The sequence below is a fragment of the Acomys russatus genome, chromosome 10, assembly GCF_903995435.1.
Source record: "Acomys russatus chromosome 10, mAcoRus1.1, whole genome shotgun sequence".
Lineage (NCBI taxonomy): Eukaryota > Metazoa > Chordata > Mammalia > Rodentia > Muridae > Acomys > Acomys russatus.
The window spans coordinates 41,310,313-41,324,627 of record NC_067146.1 but is presented as its reverse complement, the minus strand read 5'-3'; the positions used below and the strand labels follow the sequence as shown (position 1 = coordinate 41,324,627).

Genomic DNA, 14,315 nt, shown 5'->3' with positions numbered 1-14,315 from the left:
CCCTTCCCTCTCTTTTTCATCCTAGTCCCCTCCCCTAGGTCTGTGACAGAAGGGGACCTCCTCCCCTACCATGTGATCACAGCCTATGTGGTCTCATTCTGGTAGCCTGCTTCCCCTTCCTCTGAATGCCACCAGATCCCTCACCAAGGGGAAGTGACGACCAGAAACCTTTAGAAAGTTTATCTGCTATAGCATAAATCAGTAAGCATTCCCCAAAGCTGTGTTAAAATGGGTTTCAGTCTACGCTTAACCCAGTGTCTTGGGAATATTTATACCATTAACTAAGTGTTTTGTTTCCCTTTTTTAATTTTATTAATTTATTCAGATTATATCTCAATTGTTATCCTATCATTTGTATCCTCCCGTTCCCCCCTCCTTCCTACTTTTACCCTATTTCCCTCCCCTAGGTCTATGACCGAGGGGGACCTCTTCCCCCACTATATGGTCATAAGCTATCAAGTCTTATCTTGGTAGCCTGCTTATTTTTTCTATGAGTGCCACCAGACCTCCCCACCAAGGGGAGGTGGTCAAAATATGGAACACCCGAGTTCATGTCAGAGTCAGTCCCCGCTCTCCACATAACTGTGGAGAATGTCCTGTCCACTGGGTAGATCAGAGTAGGGGTTTGATGCTTACTATTTGTATTATCCTTGGTTAGTGCAATAGTTTGAGTAGACTCCCTAAGTGTCTTGTTTAACTAAGTCTTCTGTCCACTTTGTTTTGCAGCCTCTGCAAGCACATATGTCCCAACGGTGTGCAATGGAAGGGAAGTCCTCGACTCTACCACCTCATCTCTGTGATTGTGACATGCAGTTCGGTTCTCATGTTTTTAGGCTGTTAGACAAAGTTCTCTCATGCTGCTCCAGAACATGGAAACAGAACAAAAAGAACAACCCTAATACCTTTTTTTTAGAAACAGTACAATAAATTATTTTTGAGGACTGTACGGTATATAGTGATGTGCTACAACTTTCTAGGCTGATTTTAGTGCCCCTATTAACAGTCCCCCACCCCAAACATGGAAATAACCATTGTTTACAGAGCTGAGCATTGGTGACAGGGTCTGACAGGGTCAGTCTACTAAAACAAAAAAAACAAAACAAAACAAAACCCTATACAGTGGCAATATTAGGTAACTTTTTTCCTATGAAGTCTTTTGTAGGTTCTTGTTGTAACTAATTTAGGGTGAGTTTCTACGTTGTATATTAAAGTTACATTATGTGTAACAGATTGTTTTTCTCAGTACAAAATAAAAAGCATCTGTATTAATATAAAGATAACCAGAATAAAACCTTCAAGGTTTTCAAGCATGGTGGATAACAGTTTGTCCTTTTGGATCACTCAAGGTAATTTGAATATGTAGATTTCAAGTCTCTTGTTAATGTTGGAAGTAACTGTCTAACTGCGCTTTTTTTCACATGCATATTTTGAATCAGGTTGTAGCCCTGCCAGAGGATTGTGAGCAGAATTCACTTTGCTACAGATCATAGTGATCACAAGTTGGCAAGGAGTTACACCATAAGTATCAGCCCAGCTCATGATGATATATACACGTCACCTTTTTAAATCTGTCTACATGACAGCCCAGAACTGCAAACTGAGGCAAAGAGTTCCCAATATCTGGAGGAGAGAGTTGTGAATGACCAGAAAAGGTATGGTAGCTTTGGTATTCAAAACAGCCATAACAACTAGAAAGGGAACTGGGAAGCATGTAATAATTCCACTGGAAAATTATTCTTGCCTTTTATAGATGAATGGGGAAGTAGAAAGCCTGACCTACTTACTTCCTATTGCTGTCCCAAGTCCTAGGAATGATGTCCCAGAACACACACTTATCATTAACTTTAAATATTTTACTAACCTAAAAATAAGGCATGAATAGTATGGGAGAGCCAAAAAATGATTCTCATTAAATACTTCCCCGATCCTAGTTACAAATAATTTATTAATGTTGGGAAAATATCGAGAACACATCTATCTGTAGAACCTTTATCAGGTACCATACACAGAAGCAAATTTGTCCCCTGTGATGTTGGGTGCAATGCTGTAATCTATGTGGCATAAAACAACAAAAATAATTATTCTGTCAAGATTAAAGGGTCAGTAGGACCAGACTGCCTTATAAATTCAAAGAAATAATTCATCCCGTCCTGTTTCCCAGTACCTGGTATTTACACATGTCCTTGGCCAATGGCCACATCATTTCAAATTCAGTCTTCATATCATATTCACCACTGTTTGCCTTGTCTTTCGTCTCTTAAAATGTCAAGTGTCATTAGATTTAGAGATACCAAGATAACCCAGGATGCTATCACATTGACATTCTTAATTATATCTGCAGAGGCCGTTTGTTTAGGTTTTTGTTTTGTTTTGTTTTGTTGTTACTGTTGTTTTAATAAAATAATATTCTCAGGGTTTGGGAGCTAGGATGTAGACACATTTTTGAGAGGTCACTATTTAGCCCACAAAAGAAGACAAATGAGATATAGTCCATCTAGTTCCTGCATTCAAAAAGCATATATAACTCAGTCAGTAAAGTGTTTGCTTTGCATGCATAACATATATATATATATATATATATATGTTTTTTGAGACATGGTTTCTCTGTACATCCTTGCCTGTCCTGGATTCACATTGTAGACCAGGCTGGCCTTGAATTCGCAGAGATCCCCCTGCCTGTGCCTCCCAGAATGCTGGGATTAAAGGCGTGTGCCACGATGCCCAGCTGAGAAAGTACTTTGAAAGCAGGACTTGTGGTCAAGAATGACTGAGAAAGAAATAAAGTAGAGACTTAAATATGTGAGAGACAGTATTTGAAATAAGTAAAACATAATAATACTATTTTTAGTAATCTAAAAATAATGAACTGGGATATAAAGGCCAACAGGATTGGCCTTGAAGGAAGAAGGTGCTAGAAAATTTTCTCTCTTTCCGCAAGCATTTGAATGAGCAGCCTGAGAATTCCAGGCCGCCAGATGCTCTAAACAATTGTGCTTACCACTCCTTGATTTCTTACTCACATATGTACCTGAAATTTGGGGCGTGAAGTAGGGTAGGGTGAGTAACAGATTCAAATAACAAAACAAATTCCACTGTGACTGCAATTGGCAGGAGTGCCAGATAAACACGCTCCGAATGAGCATCTGCCTGGGCTAACAGCTGAGCAAGGCTGATGAGAGAAAATAAACACAGTCCACTGATAGAACGTGACAGTCTGAGGAAGGCACTATCAGCAATACAGCTGATGCCTCTGTCAAGCTGATCTTGGGTCTTAATGCAAGACAATCAGAATTGTGTCTGAATCATGAGAAAACTGTTGTTTGGAGGGCTGGGTTGTGATCTCTGCCCACTATATTTTATGCCCTGTCTGTACACTAAAGATGCATTAACAGGCAACTCTTGTCAGTTTCTCCATCCTTGATGCAAGCCTTGCTTCTAATTAGAAAGCACACCATCTACCATATGATCTCGAGAAATAATTTCTATGAACATTCAACAAATGTTTGGAAAGTATGCTATAAAAATCTCTTTTATGCAAGCCATTAAAAAATAGGTTTGGAAGCCTTTTACCCACCCTAGACCACAAACATTAGTAACAACATTTTATCTTTCCAAAAATATAAAGCCAATTGATCCATCTCTACGAAACATCCCTAAATTTAAGAATCCCAAGCTAAATAATAGGTTCCATTCATAAGGGAAACTTTTAGAAGCTAGCTATCTGCTTGCCTTTTGGTTTTGAAAAGTTACTATACACCTTTCTAGCTTAAAAATTAATATATTTTCCTGCCCACCAAAGTTTAGCACCATGATAGAAAGCTGTTCCCATTTTTAAACTGCAAGGCGAGCTGGCTTCTGAAGGACACAGAAGACAGATATAAACAATGGCTGAGGAAGGTAATCTCTGTCTTTGCAGGCTTCCGGTCCACATGTTCTCTCAGCTAGTGCCTGCTTCATCCACATTCCCTGTTGTGATCATTTTGAATCTTCTAGCCTGTCTTTGTGTGGGGAAAATGTGAAAAGCCACAAAGACAGATCTGAGCTAGAGCCCTGAGACAAAGGCGTACACACATGGGTGAGGCAATTAACCATCCTACTCTGCAACAGCAGTCTTGGATTTGCATAATTCTTATTGACTTACTCTTCCTTACTTGGAATGCAGCCAATAGAAATTTGAACTCAGTTATCTAACATAAAGGAAATATTGTCCAATTTACTCCAAATTCACCAAAACTCATAAGTTATTTTAAACAGAAGCTTCATTCCAGGGGTTACTGTAGACAAATCTAGCTATGGTCTTCATTAACATTCCATTCAATTTGTAAACTGGAGGTGTTTGCTGAAACAATGATCATAAAATGAAAACTAAATGCCACTTGCAGCTTCATATTCAAACAGGACCTGATAAATGGGTGAGCACTGGGGCACACGCGACATGAGCAGATGCCATAAACAAACCAGAGAAGTCTTAAGAGAAGTCCCCAGTACCAGGTCTTAAGAATCTACACTATTTTGTATGTCAACATCCCATCCTCTGGAGACATCGTTACCCATGACTATGAGAACATAAATATGAGCGAACACACCCCACACCATCCAATCAACTAAGTTTCATGAAGAAAATAAAAATACACTCGTGCCCTATGAAGAATGACCAAGAGCCATGGGAAACACTTTTACCAAAAGACATCAAATGACACTTGTCCAGATGGGACTTAAAGAAGCAAACCTTACTGGTACCCACCACCTGAGAACCCAGATGGTTAATAACTGATCTCAAGTAATTCTTCTACCACACTGACTTAAGCCATCATTTTGGGGGGAGAAAAATAATGACAAAAGTCTACACAAAAGTACTGTGAAATATTTTTAATCCTAGGAAGGATAAGATTATTAGTAACCAAAGAGGGGGAAAGGTCAATTATAGTAAAATTCAGTCTTTTAAATCAAGTGAATACATACCAAATTGCTCTACATTTTAAATGGCATAGTATAACTTATCCATAGAAGACATTTCTCATCCAGTGGGAAATTGACTTAAATATGTTTTGACACAGTGCTAAGAGATGTTATAGGCAACAGTTGACTTAATGAAGTCTTTAAGGCTCCAAAGTATGCCTTTAAAAATACAACAACATAGTTTCCTATCACTGGTAGTAATGGGGAGAGTAAATGTCAATTAAGCCATAGAAGCATAATAATTTGTTGATACATTTCAACATTTCACTGGGCTTGTCAAGGGCCATACAAGTAACCAAACAGAATCTTATAGCTAAGCGTGGTCTACATATTCTCCTCACAATGTTCTCTCTGTCATAATTCTTCAGCTCTTAAAAAAAAATGACAAGCCATGGAATCCAAAGATGGGACTGAGCTGACAAAAATCTATTTAATATCTAAAATTAGAAATAAAATAAAATAACTTCTTCAACATCAACTGCATTTTCAGAGAGTTCATTAAAATTTAAGGCATTTTTTTGACATGTCAGAGATTTTAGTCCAGTGACAAGAGAAAAAAAGAACTACCTGGGAGCAAATCCCAATTATCTCTATGGCTTGGAACATACATGTTGAGCACAGCAGGGGATGAAGAGGGGTGACAGGTGATGGAAGAGCCTTCTTGACTTTGTCCAGTCTGTACATTTCTGCCAGGTTCCTCTGAATGCCATTTCTAGTGTATTTCCACTCTTATGGTTAAATTTTGATTATGATAGAGAAAGGAGTACCAATATTCTCATATTGGAACAAAAATGAGCAAAGCCAAAATAATTTCTTATTTAGAAGGATATTCAAGAAATTAAATGCAAAAATTATGCTAAGTAACATTTTCTCCAGTCTTATGACAAACAAAAATACATCACCTATTTCTATATTTAGTAGTAGATACACACACACACACACACACACACACATGCACGTAGACACATACACATTCTTTTAGTGATAGCCAATAAACACAATTATTTATTTATTCATTTTTCTCCCTCTTTTCACAAAAATAAAGACTACACCACCCACAAAATCGAACATTACAACACTGAAACACCTTGTGCAAAAAGCATGGTTAATATCTAAACCATGTGCCTTGCTTCCTTCGGCCAATCAATTCTTTTTTTTAATTTTTGGATTAAGATCTGTAAAGATTACAGTTTATTGGAAACAAACCAGATCAATAATGGGCAAGATGCTCTCATTCCCAGTTCTAAAAATTTACACAAATTTCATCAAATTCACCTTCCAACTCCTTTCAAAAATAATATCCAAGTCATGCTAATACGCATAATCCATCATAAGAAATGGAACAATTTTCTGGATTGCTTTTGAACAGGAACAATATGTATTTTGTAACTGCTATTAAGATTCTTACTATGAATACACTATAAACATTTCAAAAATCAAATTTCTTCTTTATTGGTAAAAATAAAATCTTCCTCTTCAAAGTCTTGTAGCAAAGGAAAAATAAAAAACCTCTAGAGCTCTGGGTGGTGCCAGATTTGGAGGGAAAGGCCCACTGACTCTTGGGATAACCTCGAGTTACCCAAACAAGCACAGTTTTAAGTTTTCTGTGCATAGGGACAAGCCATCCTTCTCTTCTTCATGACTGTGCAGGGGTCTCATAAACAAGACGTTCACTTGCTTTACTCTTTAATGATACTCAAATACCCTAAGCCCTCTGACTTCTGATAATACCAGGTTGTTGAAATTAATGGAATGTTGAGGTTTCTCCTCATTGCCCCTACCCCACCCCGTATGATTCCGTCGAGCATTTAGTTAACGCCTTCATACTAGTTCCAACAAGAAAGGAATTTTAAATGTGATTCAAGTAATCACAAGTAAATAACTTCACAAAATATCACTGATCTCTTAGACTTCTGAAGGCAAGAGAAAATATCCTATGAAAATTTATTGTCTTTCACTGCTCATGATTTTAATAGAAAAGATGTTTTCAAGTCTTGGATTAAATAAAGGGAGAATAATTATAACATAATTTTTGTAAATCTTCCCCCAAAGTACAAGAACAAGACACACATGGAAACACAAAGCATATTCTTATGTCTGCCTTCCAACACACAATTTGTAATGTAGACATTATAAAGAATTAAAGTTACCCAGTAATTATATGGCATGCAGCAGCAGTGCATTGGTGGGCTTAAACTTGGGTTTCAATTATGTGTATATACAGCTAAATCTCTTCCTGAGTTAAGCTTCATCTTCAGTGAGCCCCAGATCATCTCTCTTCTATAGTTTGACAAAGTATGTGACGTGTTATAAGGCAATCAGCATGTCTGCCTCCTCCTGTCGGTGGCACACCTCCTCTCTGAGATCACAGTCATGACAGGTGTGAGCACAAGTCCTAACAGGGGTCCTGAAAGCTACAGCATTGTCTCTTCATATATTGGGGCATCTTGAGGATTTCAGTTGAACAGATTCAAAGTGGTCATCTTTCTCCTAAGGGGGAAAACATAAAATAAAATCAGCTCACTGAAATGACAATAAGATTTTAGGACCTTGCTTGCTATTAAAAAAAAAAAAAAAAAGTTCCCCAAACTACTTTAACCTAATGGTAACCTGCCACTTACCATTAGGATTTTACATTTAAAGTAATGTGGAAAATACAACAAACAGCAAAGATACCCTGAAGGATAATTTTGATGGCCAAGTGATAAGACAGACAACTCCAAAATAGAAACGAACACAAGACTGAGCAGATATCAGAAGATGTGGCTGCAATTTTTTTTTTTTTTTTTTTTTTTTGGAGAGGTCGAAGAGACTGTCCCTAAGGACACACCTGACCTTGATATGAAATCGGTGACCTTGACATGCTAATTGTAGACAAAAAGAGCTGGCAGACATTCACATCTGATAACATAGGCTGGATGGTAAGAAAAGTAGTAGCCAAAATGAGTTAAGGTGATTTGTGTGTTTCGGGGTAATGTTCTGTGAATGTGCCTACTAAAAATGTTAAAGAAGTCATAGGAGGAAATAGATCAAATGTTGAACTCAAACATGCTATTGCCGGTACATATAATACACTCAAAGAGGAGGCTAGTCATTAATATGGCGAGAGAAAAGTAGGAGGTTAAATATCTGTGAATGTTTTAATCATTAAATATTGAAAAAGGTTTTTATAGCCTACAGAGTATGAAAACTTTTTTTTTTTAATGAGCTAGGGTTGGTTAAGTTAGGTTAGGGTTAGTTTAGGTAAGATGGCTCAACAGGTTAAAAAAGGCTTGGCACCAAGCCAAACAGCCTGAGTTCAATACCCAGAAACCTTATACAGGAAGAAGATAAAAGAAATGCCACAATTTGCCTTCTGGCCTACACACAAGCACACACACACACTATGACAGATGGATAGGTAGATAGTTGATAGATAGATAGATAGATAGATAGATAGATAGATAGATAGATAGATTTGCAAAAGAAAATATGGGTTGAGGTGTAGCTCAGATACTCACCTATCATATACAGAGCCCTAGACTCTTTTCCTTAGTTTAAAGGGAAAAGGTAAGGGAAGGAGGAAGGAGAGAAGGAGAGGAGAGGGGAAGAAAAGGAAAGAGGGAGGGAAAGAAGGAACTGAGGGCAATCAGCAATCAACTCCCAGGTGAAAACAAAGGTGTGCTAAAGTTTAAGTGTAATAGGAGAACTTGATGGGGCTAGACTTGTAATAGCTGACTAGGAGGACCACCAATGGAGTGAGACTTCCTGTGGTAGCAAGTAGATGTCTTCCTCTCTAAATTTCCAAGACAAGACTTGAGACAAGTCTATCACACCAGGTGAGTTGTTAGTGCTAGTTATGAAAATGCACTGAACATAGAGTGTGGTCATATGCGCCTGTATGACTGTAACCCAATGCTTGAGAGGCTCGGGCAGGAGGACAATCAAGACCTCCACAGTTAGGCTTCGCCTCTACAGTGAATGCACCGAAATAAATGCACTTCATTATAGAAGAGAAACAGGAGACTGGAATTGGGAAATGTTGATGTCTCAACTCTAGCAACTATTAGACGAACCAGGATGCCGCCTGAAAGGATGCCACACAGGGCTCAAGAATCTCCACACGCTCCCAGAAGCTTTCCTCACCATACTGCTACAGGCCTCGTTCTCCATCACCTCTCTTCTGCGCTAAGAGACCCCACTCTTGTTCTTGTGATGCTGAGTCACCATGCACACACACGTGTCTCTACAGTCTCTAAGGTTAAAAAAAAATAATAATAATAAAGCTAGCACATTCCCCCAGACAAATATCTTCTAGTGCCTTACACATGACTATAGAATAAACAAACTTTAAAACCCCACACAAACTGAATTGCAGCTTTCTTTTAATTGCTGAGTGAAGACAAGGCAAATGAACAAATGTTCAGATGCAGCATAGCACTAGCAAAGTACCAAGCAAGTTATGGCCTTGAAAATATAAAATAAAGCAAAGAAATGTTATATTGTAGAGCTTTGCCTGTACAGATCATGCATACCCGTTGCTAAGTGTACAGACAAAGAGACTAGATGTATGCACTAACTCCCTTCAAACACTGGAAACACCACAAGTGGCCACTAGCAAGATGCATCCATATAGTGCTGCACTACCCATGAATAAAAAGTAATCTACTCCTGATTAAAACAGAGTATATGGATCTCACAAACATCTTTCAGGGTTTAAAAAAAAAAAAACCCTGCACAAAATATAACACACTGTGTGATGTGATTATGTGAGGCTCCAAAACACACAAAAACTTATCTATGGTGTAAAAAATCATTATCATAATTGTCTTTGAGAGACGAAAGCCTGATTCCATGCCAAAGGACTAGACGTCACTCTCAGGATGAAGCTACCGTGCTAGATCGTCGTAGAATTGTTGTCTACCTTTCCCAGAATTCATGGAGTCGTGTATGTGCTCATAATTCATGCACTGCCCCTAAAGGTGGTTCTTAACCTACGGGTCTGCAATCCCTGCGCTGGGGAGAGGGACAAGGTTCTGTATCACATACTTACATTATATTTTATAAAAGTAGCAACATTGTAGCTGTGAAGTAGCAACAAAAATAATTTTATGTTTGGGGGTCACCAGGAACATAAAGAATTCTATCAAAGGGTCACAGATTTTAAAAGGTTGAGAACCTTAAGGAAACCTTAAAATATATATCCTGAAGTGTTCAGGATTCAGGCATATTGAGGTATGCAATTTGTTTTAAAATATAATATAAATAAACACTGATAAAAAATTTAGATAGATGGACAGATATGTAACAAAGCAAATCTAATAAAATTTAGGTGATAGGTTAATTATTTGTATCATTATGTAATTGTTTCATACTTTTTGCAACAGTTCAAAATTTCAGTTTAAAAAGTGAAAAATAAATAAAAATAAATAACTTTTGACACATAGCTGATAAAAAATTTTCCAATTCTGCTCAAGGCCTCCTCTTCACTGTGGTGATCATTTCCTTTGCTGTGCATGAGCTTTTTAATTTAATTTTTAAATTTAATTTAATAAAAAATTTAATTTAACTAAAATAATAATTGACTTATTAATTCTTGAGATTTTTTTCTCTGCTAATAGAGTCCTTTGTAGAAAGTCCTTGCCTATGCCTTGCCTATATCTTAAAGATTGTTTTTGCATATTTTCATCCTGAATTTTCAAATTTTCAAGTTCTATATTAAAATTTTTGATCCATTTTGATTTTTGTGTGTGCAGATTGAGGAATAGAAATTGTGGTTTCATTGTTCCACATGTAGATAATCAGTTTCCCCAGAACCTGCTGTTGAAGAGGGTGTCTTTTTCAGTGCATGTTTTGTTATTTTTGTCAAAAATTGGTGGCTGTCATTGTGTGAACTTACTTCTAAGTCATCTACTGTATTTCATTGGTCTACATGATTGTCTTTATGCCAGTGCTACACAATGTTTGTTGCTATCGCTTCATTATGTAATTTAAAATGAGGTATTTCATCATCAGTGTTCTTTCTGCTTAGAATCACTTTGGCTAGTCACGTCCTTTGCACTTTCAAAAGAAGCCTAGAACCTATATGAATACCTAGAACCTATAAAGCACTGCAAACGTTAAACACCAAAAAAATCAGATTAATAAATAGGCGGAAGGTTAGTAGACAGAGAAATCCAGTAAATATCTTTAAAGTGTGTTCAACATTCTTACCCAGCAGGAAAATGCAAATTAAAACTGCTTTGAGATTCCATCTCACCCAGTCAGAATTGCTGTCATCAAGATAACAAATGGTAACAAATTCTGGCAAAAATGTGAGAAAACAGGAACCCTCAGACACTGCTGATAGGAAGAAAAACCCAGTAGAGCCCTCATGGAAATTAATATAAAGGTTTCTAAAAAACTTAAGGATAGAACTACCATAGGATCTAACTATATCTCACCTGACTAGATATTCTGAGGACTCTCACTACTACTACAGGGATACTTCTGCACCCATATTTATTAATACATTATTCACAACAGGGAGGCGATGGAACCAACCTTGATGCCTATACACGTATGAAAGGAAAAGAATTTGTGATTATATACATTATGGGACTTTATTCAGCCAAGAAGAAAAGTAAAATTATGGAATTTGCTGGGGGAAAGCGTGGATGAAACTTTAAATCATGATGTTAAGTGAAATAAGCCAGTTTAAGAAAGAAAAAAACTGCATGTTTTCTCTTGTATGTGTATATCTAGGTGGGTGGGGTAGGTGTTGAAACTAGAAAGGGGCCTATGAGAGGGGAGGAGTACATCTTAGAGAGGTGGGAGGGGGTGGGTAAGATATAGTAATGGAATAACATGTGATAGAAGAAAAAGGGGTGGGCTATTAATGAGTGACGGGAAAAAGGGGTGGGCTATTAATGAGTGACGGGAAAGTGGAAGAGTGGGGTGGAGGGGTTGGGGAGGGTACCAGGGGAGGGAAACAAAAAAGTATAACATATGTGTGAAAATGTCCAAGTAAGTCATGTTACTTTGTATGCTGACTCAATTATTGAAAACAATAAATTTTTAAAAGTGAACAAAAAGATTACACTGACTGAAATTGTTATATTAAAATTGTTCTGAACTCTTCGCAGTGGAGTACCTCTGTGACCTCTTATTTTCTGTGATTGTTTCTCAGAGCTTTTGCCCATCATTCAGTGGCCTTGCTCTAGTATAACAGGGGGTTCTACAATATAAGAAAACACTTAAAAAGTTTTTGTCGCAGTTTAACTTATTCTCCTCCTGAGAATGCAAGCATTCTTTAAGATATGGCTTAAACATCACTTTTCCTTAAAATGTCCCCTGGTTCCTAAATGTTCTTTCTCTGAAAAATACTACCCAGTCAAGAGAAGAGAGTAAATTATGGGATGTTCTTTTTCCTGGTTTCTATATGCCAATGACACGGATTATCTTTCATTCTAAATAATCCTGCCAAATAATGTTAATACAATGTCAATCCTTGGGTGATAGAGATGGTCTCTTCCTGCAGAACAAAGGCAAAGTCTGCTTATAGGCCTGGAAGCTCAAAACAGACCCTCCCGACACAGAGCAAATAGAAAGCACACTATTACAAAAGGCAGGGGTTGCTCTTCCAGAACACAATGGACTGGATATGCAGGCATCTTCTGGATCCTTCCCCTGCAGAATGTGAAGATTGAATGAATACTAAAGTTTTGGCTGTTGTTCCTACTGTGGATAATAGGCTGTGCTTTGTCTCCAACACAGGAGACTCAGGTCTTCTAAAGAATATGAAACCATGTAGATCAATGTATTGGCATGCAAGCACAGGGACATTTAAAAACCATTAGAATTCTTCAGTGTTTTGCTTATGAAGACATGGAAATGATGGGGGCATGGTATTGAAAATAAGGAAGGATTCAGGTTTCAAATGCTGATTAACATGAATTGAAAGAAAATGAATTCTCACGATTCCAAAAAGCTTGCAGCAAACATGTTGAGCAAACTCTCAAAGCATAAGGGGTCCTACGTTTCACTGCCTGATAATGAAAAGGAACAGGTAGAGCAGTGGGAAGTAGACTAAGGGGTTGACAGGCAGCTGAACAGCTAGGACAGTGACCCTCCTCTAGCAAAAGGACTTCCTTACTCATCAGGTCATTGGCTTCCGATAGAGTCCCTGAAAAAAACTAACACAGAACTTCATCCTGATAGGAAGGAAAGATTTACTTCATTTCAGATAAAAGTTGCAAAAACCAGTATTTACAATCAGTGTGAAAGGGTGTGTTTGAAAGCAATAGTGGGTTGAAGCCTGTTGAATCAGAATTTGGAAGATGTGGCAGGGCTTAATGCCTGTTAGGAATTGCAACAGCTTGGCCATCTTGGATTTCAAAACACAGGACTCTAAAAGCTGTGTCAATTACTTTATGCCACTGTGCTCAACAACTTGAGTGAAATAAGTCAAGGTAAGGATTATTTTGGTTCATAGTTTTGGAGGGATTCGTCAATCATGTGAGGAAGGCATGGCAGAATAGCCTGCATCCCAGCTGACTGAAAGTAAATACAAGAAGCCACAGCAAGATACAGGTCCAAGATATTGGCACTAGTGACTTGTTTCCTCTAACAAAGTCCCACCTCCTAATCATGCGATCTGTCAAGGAACTGAGCCATTAACCAAGAGACTTCATAATCCAATCATCTCTGAAAATATCCTCACAGGCATGCCCAGCAGCATGTTCCACTAATTTCTTAGGTTTTTCTCAAGACAACTAAGTTAACCAGATCATACAAGCCAATGTTAGACACATCAATAACAATTCAGTTGGGAAGTATGTCCTTGCAAGCACATAGACATAAGTTAGGTCTCTAGCACCCATGAAGAAAGAACATGGAGTGGTAGGCTCTTATAATGCCAACACAGGAAATAGGCAAATCTTTGGGGCTTGCTGACAGCCAGCCTAACTTACTATGTGAGCTTCTGGACAATGCGAGATCTTGGTTCAAAAAACAATGTGGAGTGTGCCTGAGGAATGATATATGAGGCCAGACCTTTGATGAAATACCTCTGACCTCTACACACATCCACATAAATAAACACTTGCATAGAAAAATAATTAATTAAATAAGAACTGGTAGAAAACTGCCTCAAGATTTTGTGCAGTCCCTGACTAACAATCACAGAGCACTGGTTTTCCCTGGGAGATGTTTCTGAAAACAAAGTCCCACAAGCACGTATTGCACAAAATTGACTAGTATTTGGGGCTTTCCTTTAGCTCCAAGATGAATACATAAGGCATAAGGAGATCACTATATTATAAAATGTTGGCCAAATAGAAGCCAGAAAAAGTGTTATAGCCAGTTATCACCTAGAATCTACAGTTGGCAAAAAAATC

The 14,315-nt window shown here is 37.9% G+C and overlaps 2 protein-coding genes across 3 annotated transcripts in view; one reads left to right on the top strand and one right to left on the bottom strand.

Annotated features, from left to right (window-relative positions):
* Grm3 (glutamate metabotropic receptor 3) overlaps positions 1 to 1,109 on the top strand; it is a 213,018-nt gene extending 211,909 nt beyond the window's left edge. The window contains exon 6 of the mRNA XM_051152070.1: positions 727 to 1,109. Within this exon, the coding sequence (XP_051008027.1) occupies positions 727 to 800 (74 nt within the window). The 3' untranslated portion in view covers positions 801 to 1,109. The remainder of the gene's footprint in view (positions 1 to 726) is intronic.
* Positions 1,110 to 6,834: 5,725 nt separating this feature from the next.
* Positions 6,835 to 14,315, bottom strand: part of Elapor2 (endosome-lysosome associated apoptosis and autophagy regulator family member 2) — a 164,758-nt gene continuing 157,277 nt past the window's right edge. For both annotated transcript variants that reach the window (XM_051152068.1, XM_051152069.1), the window contains one exon: positions 6,835 to 7,449. In XM_051152068.1, the coding sequence (XP_051008025.1) occupies positions 7,390 to 7,449 (60 nt within the window). In that variant the 3' untranslated portion in view covers positions 6,835 to 7,389. The remainder of the gene's footprint in view (positions 7,450 to 14,315) is intronic.